The 6,935-nt window shown below is 40.1% G+C and overlaps 3 protein-coding genes across 3 annotated transcripts; all 3 read left to right on the top strand.

The window, feature by feature from the left end:
* The first annotated feature begins 1,337 nt into the window (after window positions 1–1,337).
* On the top strand, window positions 1,338–2,919 carry LOC119729973 (echinoidin-like). Its single transcript, XM_038202763.1, has one exon. It carries the CDS (start codon window positions 1,606–1,608, stop codon window positions 2,098–2,100), a length of 495 nt encoding a protein of 164 aa, XP_038058691.1. The 5' UTR covers window positions 1,338–1,605; the 3' UTR covers window positions 2,101–2,919.
* Window positions 2,920–3,765: 846 nt separating this feature from the next.
* LOC119730595 (lactose-binding lectin l-2-like) lies at window positions 3,766–4,260 on the top strand. Its single transcript, XM_038203577.1, has one exon. The coding sequence runs from the start codon at window positions 3,766–3,768 to the stop codon at window positions 4,258–4,260; it is 495 nt and encodes a 164-aa protein (XP_038059505.1).
* A 1,871-nt stretch (window positions 4,261–6,131) lies between these two features.
* LOC119730594 (echinoidin-like) lies at window positions 6,132–6,602 on the top strand. Its single transcript, XM_038203576.1, has one exon. The coding sequence runs from the start codon at window positions 6,132–6,134 to the stop codon at window positions 6,600–6,602; it is 471 nt and encodes a 156-aa protein (XP_038059504.1).
* Window positions 6,603–6,935: the final 333 nt, after the last annotated feature.

Below are 6,935 nucleotides of genomic sequence, written 5' to 3'. Positions count from 1 at the left end.
ACAAAAATCTCGATTAATGCATTTTGCGTTTTCACGAAGAGCCACATACATTTTGGCCCTTTGAACGCGTACAAAACTCATTGCATTGAAATACGTAAAAGTAGGGAAAATGAGATTTGCGTTTTCACGAAGAGCCATTATCTTTGTTACATTTCATTACATTACTTTGTTACAAAACTTCAGCTCTCGTAGAATCATGTGATGGTTTTCTTGCTGCACAAAGTTGTTGCAAAATGGTATTTTTGCCGTTTTAAAAAATGAGAAACTTCTTTTGCGATTATCTCGAAAACGCCTTTTCTTCAAAATCCACATATGTGACTCTTCGTGAAAACGGTGACGATTTAATCAGTCTTTTCATTCTAGACAAAGCGAGTGGATTATGATTTATCGCTCAAGTTAAAACACCGGTTTGATAACACTATCTAAACGTCTGTAATTGTTAATAGTTATGGAATTAACGAACACTAAAACGCCTCTTGAAATAGACAAAACAAATTGAACTCTTTATTGTGTATACATCATGCCCTTGAGGGTACATCTTGTTGTTTTCTTCGCAATTTCTAAGAATGATGCATTTTGTATTACAAGGCACGCAGATGACGTGGTTGTTGAGAACCGGGCTAATGATAATGGTAATTGCGGGTAATATACATCCGCAATGTAATATTTATTACTCTTAAAAGGATCTGTTCGGAAAGGGTCGTATGCGGGTAAAATACCATCCGCAATGTAATATTTATTGCTCTTGAAAGGATCTGTTCGGAAAGGATCGTATGCGGGTAAGATACCATCCGCAATGTAATATTTATTACTCTTAAAATGATCTGTTCGGAAAGGGTCGTATGCGGGTAAAATACCATCCGCAATGTAATATTTATTGCTCTTGAAAGGATCTGTTCGGAAAGGGTCGTATGCGGGTAAAATACCATTCGCAATGTAATATTTATTACTCTTAAAAGGATCTGTTCAGAGAGGGTCGTATGCGGGTAAAATACCATCCGCAATGTAATATTTATTACTCTTAAAAGGATCTGTTCGGAAAGGGTCGTATGCGGGTAAAATACCATTCGCAATGTAATATTTATTACTCTTAAAAGGATCTGTTCAGAGAGGGTCGTATGCGGGTAAAATACCATCCGCAATGTAATATTTATTGCTCTTGAAAGGATCTGTTCGGAAAGGGTCGTATGCGGGTAAAATACCATTCGCAATGTAATATTTATTACTCTTAAAAGGATCTGTTCGGAAAGGGTCGTATGCGGGTAAAATACCATGCGCAATGTAATATTTATTACTCTTGAAAGGGTCTGCTCGAAGAGGGTCGTATTGAGATTATTTAATGAATATTAAATATTAAGTGGATGGATGATAAATAATTTTACGAGCCTGTCACTCCTTTACTGTACCTTAGCCGGGAGAAGGCTATGTCGGGAGCATGACAATTCTGCCAGTATATGTAACTACGGCGTTGTCTGAGGCTGTTTGGAGTTTGAGCAAACTGTCCGCTTAAACACATCACCTAAAGTTGAAGATTCCCTTTGCTTCAAAAACGGCTCAGTAAAGAAGCTGACAATGATAAATTGAGTGTGAGGACAGTACACAGTAATGGCGTTGACCTGTTTTCTGGTACTGATGTTTGTATCCGTCAGTTTGTCGTCTGACGGCGGTGTAGCTACACTCTGTAGCTCACCTTACTGCCTGCCACCCTGGCGTGCTTTCCAGGGGCACTGCTACCTGTGGGTGCACAAGCGAATGTCCTGGATGGATGCTGAGCGCCACTGCCAGATGTTATCCCACCCGGGGAAGATGGCCCACCTTGCGTCCATCCACAGCCAAGAGGAGGATGAATTCATCAAAGATTACGCGAGGAGCGCCTCTGGCCACGCGGATTCTTCTAGCTACTGGATTGGCTACAGTGACATCGAACGGGAGGATCAGTTCCAGTGGAGTGATGGATCTGATGTGTCTTATAAGGGATGGGAGCCAAGAGAGCCAAACTCCCATGGCGGGACACACGAAAGCTGTGCCGAATGCCGCCACGCCAGCGGATGGAATGACATATGTTGCATTCGTGAAAGACATTCTGTCTGCAAACTGTAGATCCCATTCATGCGACATTTCAGTCAGCCTAAATGCTTCTTAACTTAAATTAATGGCTACATTCTGATCATGAACAAATAACAAAACTCGGATAAAAAAAGGACGAAGCTCTTGTGAATTCAATATCTGAGATTAAACTGGAAATTGCGTCTACTCTGAGGTACGTCAGCTTGTTTGTTCTATCGTGATCTCGTACAGGTAACCTGAAATGAGGGGAAATGACCTAAATCACCAATTGAGAGTAGACCATGAAGATACTTTAAAATGTTAAACATTGTACTCAGTGGCTCTTGTTGTGGTGGCTACACACCGATGCTCAAGTAGATAGTTTAAAGAACAATAAGCAAGAAATAGTTTGTTGCAGTGATGCACCTTTTTGGCACTCGCGTTGTAGTTCGGTGATTCTATTGAAAAATTGTGAACTTATAATTGAGTTATTGGTGGTATCAGTTTGTTTTTAAGATATTCATTGTAAAAATTTTTTTTACAATGTATTCAATTGTGAACAAACAAACACAAAAAAACTAACACAATTGGCCCACAAATGACATAACTGTTTCGTTTAATATGAATAATTGAACTGCAATAGAGGAGGATGAGCACCAATTTTCCATTTAAAGAATCAAGCTACAATCACCATAGTGGTCCATTAAATAGTGCATTAAAGTGATGTGATATTTAAAAAAAAAAAAAACCTGAAATGTGAAGCCCGGTGCGCGATCATAGACGACTATGGTATATAATCATGATTTCACACAACTCACGGTTTTAATTTTGTTCCACGTTTAACGCTTGAAAGCGTACACTTCGTTTTTGTTTCTTGACCAAGAAAGTCATTCTATTATTTTGTTTGGTGTCTGAGTGAATAAAATGGTATTTAGCATGTCAAGCATATACTTGTGTAGCATTCAGTTATTATGACAAACGTAACTGACGCGTAAAATGTAACACTTCGTTTGATTCCATGCTAATGAAGCTACTTTTTTCACTTTCGACATTCATTTGTGAGCAGTTTCTTCAAAGCTATTAATAAGAATATTACGAATTGGCCGTTAAGAAAAGCATTGCAAATAATAGACGTCGTTTTGTAGCAGTATTTCTTATAATTGATGGATCAAAATACAAAGACATCGGCGAAGAAGCTGCCGCGGTTTTTGTTCGTGCTTGCCGACAGATTTAGTTCAGTAATTTAGAAGCGTGCTGGCCTCGAATCGCACCGTCCGAAATACAAGGTTACGGCTTAAAAATTACAAAACAAAATCCGCAGTTATTGTTTGTGGTTTACTAACGTAGATTCAATCAATATTGTCCGTACGTTGCTTTAGCAACTGCAACTTGACCGCCTCTCAAAATATGAGTACTTACTTTTTTTTTCCTGTTCTTTTGTATTTTGTCAGCCTAAATCTATCTGTATGACAAAATAAAAACGGAGTGAAACAGCGTTCCTTGAAAGACGGCTTTAGTTTCAGCTTTGAATTATCAACGAAGTGGCCGTACGAAACTGTGCACTGCAGGTGTACTTGTCAATGACATTACCAATCCTCTGAAAATTGTATATTTTCGTACAATCGGCATTCAAAAGATAAATGTTGTTGATGAGTTGCAGAAACCAATTTGTTGTTGACATCTCTTACTGATAATTTGAGTCTGTATAGTGCAAAGGAAATGGGCTTCATCTGTCTTCTGGTACTGATTTTGACATCCGTCAGTTTGTCATCTGATGGCGGCCTAGCTGCTCTCTGCAGCCCAGCCTACTGCCCGCCACCCTGGCTTGCTTTCGAGGGGCGCTGCTATCTGTGGGTGGACCAACCAATGTCTTGGATGGATGCTGAACACTACTGCCGGAAGCTATCCCACCCGGGGAAGATGGCCCACCTTGCGTCCATCCACAGCAAAGAAGAGGATGAATTCATCAAAACGTATGTTGAAAAATCCTCTGTCGATCCGCCCGTTTCTGGCTACTGGATTGGCTACAATGACATCGAGCAGGAGGATCGTTTCCAGTGCAGTGACGGATCTTATGCATCTTACGATGGGTGGGATCCAAGAGAACCACGCGACATTGGAGGCGAAGACTGCGTAGAATGTCGGTCCGAGTATGCCGGTCTGTGGAATGACGTGCGGTGCACTAAAAACAATCCTTGTGTTTGTAAACTCTAGATTTAATGAGTTGTCTTTTGCTTTGTTACCACAACTGAAAGATAAAGTGACTGGAGAACATGTGTAACATACTGGACACAGAATGCAAACATACATCGCATATTGGCGCACTTAATTACACTTATACCATAGAGCAAGGACCCAAGGAGTTCGTACTCCAAGACTTCAAAAGTAAAATGATCGTCGCCGCGCTCGAAAGCTACAATAGAAAGCACATGGCGCCAGCTTGCTCAGTTGCTCACTACACTAATCTCGACACAATAGAGGTCCGCGCTCACTAATGCCAAAAAAGGAGTTTGCATGGCTTCGTAGACAGTACCATGGTAAATACGCATGCGCAGTTGTCATACATCGCTAAAAATGAATGATTTTGAAGTGTTTGTTCGGAGTTGGCTAATACTGGCTAACAATGTGGTCAACATCACTGAAACAATCATTTCATGAAGAACAAAATGCTCTGTACCTTTAGTGTGAAAACTTGTTAAATTTTCCAAAAAAACACATTTCATCAATGATATATTGCCAATTAAAATGTCTGAAAATACATAAAAACTTATCTGAAAGAAATCCAATTTATCTCCAAATTACAGGGACAGATAACGCTTTTAAGCACCAACAACTGCACATTGCTAACTTGAGTTCATAACTCACATCTAACAACTGCGCAATTGTAAAAACCTATCTTGTCGTAAAATATATTTTTCAAAAAAGAGCAGCGACGTGACATGACTTATTATGCAGCATATAGGGAGGTTGTTGGTTACCAACTAAAAAGGCGGCGACGATCATCGTGTTCAAACGCCGCTGGCGTTCACGCTTTGAATGGTCGAGGCTTGTGGTCACAGTGCTGTAGCTATAGACATTCCCGAGGGATTGGTATGTTAATGGTCAAAATGTAAATCACCCAAGTGTTCTGACTCCTTGGGTCCTTGCTCTATGCTTATACAACTTATAATCGAGCGAAAGCTTTCGTTGGACTACCTTGATAACATTTTAGGCTGTTTGGCATTTTGACACATTTTGATTTCTTGTTATAACGTTAACAAGAACAGTTCATTTAATTTATTTAAAAATGACATTCAGAAAAAAAGTGACCTGTTTTAGTCGCCAATACAATTATCAACATGGTCAACGTTATCAAAGAGAGATTTGCCAAACCTCGACTAAATATAGACTAAATATATAAAAAATATTCGTGTACCCGTTGGGTCATCGTATATTGTTTGTTAAAAATTAACGTGTCTATATAGCTCTCTTTCTGTAAAAAAAAAAAATACGTGTAGTTGTAAAAGTATTAATGTTCATAGTCTATTTCACCACAGCACTTTTCCTTGAGAATTTTACATTGCTTAACGGAATTTAAAATATAAGATGCATGCAGGGCCCTAATGGAAACCAGTTTGAAAATGTTTGGGAATACCCTGAAAAAAACCCTCTGTGAAAGGCAAGACCGAATATTACAGTTCAACACATGTTGACTTTATCTGTGTACACATTACATATTTGTTTCATACGGATTTAGTCGAAGGCGAGCAATATTGCAATTTCCTTTTACATTTGATAAATAAGCTGTGTGTACTCTAAAGCGATTGAACTGATGGTTTCTCCAACGTCAAACATGTACTTGTCACGCACTGAATTATTATGAAATACATAAAAGGCACGTATTATAAGCAAGCTGTTTTAATTTGGGCACGGTCGTATATTGTTGCCATCCAATTAAACGCAAGTAGATGACAAGTAAAGCGCTGTATAACGGCGTCGTGTTGTAATATTTGTCCATACTGATCATCGGCGAGCTGTTGTGCAAAAGGAAACGATTAATGTTTCATTGAAAAAGCAAAACTTAACTAAGTCGGAAACATAAAGAAATGGCGATCATCAGTCTTCTGGTACTGATACTGGCATCTGTCAGTTTGTCGTCTGACGGTGGTGTAGCTGCTCTCTGCAGCTCACCTTACTGCCCGCCACCCTGGCGTGCTTTCCAGGGGCACTGCTACCTATGGGTGGACAAACTAATGTCTTGGATGGATGCTGAGCGCCACTGCCAGATGCTATCCCACCCAGGGAAGATGGCCCACCTTGTGTCCATCCACAGCAAAGAGGAAGATGAATTCATCGGCGAGTACTCTCAAACTAATCGACACTGGATCGGTTTCAACGACCACGTGAGTGAGGGTGATTTTACGTGGACGGACGGGTCCAACGCATCCTACACAAGTTGGACTCCGGGTGAACCCAATAATGATAGACCCCAAGAAGACTGCGCCGAAAAATACGCCTCGACCACATGGAATGACAACTATTGCTTGAGATTGATGCGCTTTATCTGCAAAAAGTAGACAACTGCATCTGATTAAATCAGATAAGGTTAATTTTCTTGCACATATATTTGTGCTGCTCATGAAAAAAAAACGATGTCGTAGTTGACTCTAGCATATCCACTTGGCAACATGACTGGATCGGGAACAAAACGATTTCTGTTCGGAAACGCGCCGCATGGAGTGAGACTTTTTTTTCGAATTTCCGACTTCTGAAAAATCTAAGGATTGTCGCCGCCACCATCTTCCGACCAAATTCCGACCTTAGAGGGCGTGATGACCTGAGGACTCGATCTTCAATGACTCCACGAACCAGCATCAAAAATCTTGACAATCTCCTTTCATCTCTTCCTG

This window comes from Patiria miniata, unplaced genomic scaffold (genome assembly GCF_015706575.1).
Source record: "Patiria miniata isolate m_02_andy unplaced genomic scaffold, ASM1570657v1 HiC_scaffold_22, whole genome shotgun sequence".
NCBI classification, from domain to species: Eukaryota; Metazoa; Echinodermata; class Asteroidea; order Valvatida; family Asterinidae; genus Patiria; species Patiria miniata.
This window is presented reverse-complemented; position numbering and strand designations above follow the sequence as displayed.

Excerpts from the sequence above, each read along its gene's own strand:
- LOC119730594 (XM_038203576.1), top strand. The coding sequence starts at position 6,132 with ATGGCGATCATCAGTCTTCTGGTACTGATACTGGCATCTGTCAGTTTG.
- LOC119730595 (XM_038203577.1), top strand. The coding sequence starts at position 3,766 with ATGGGCTTCATCTGTCTTCTGGTACTGATTTTGACATCCGTCAGTTTG.
- LOC119729973 (XM_038202763.1), top strand. The coding sequence starts at position 1,606 with ATGGCGTTGACCTGTTTTCTGGTACTGATGTTTGTATCCGTCAGTTTG.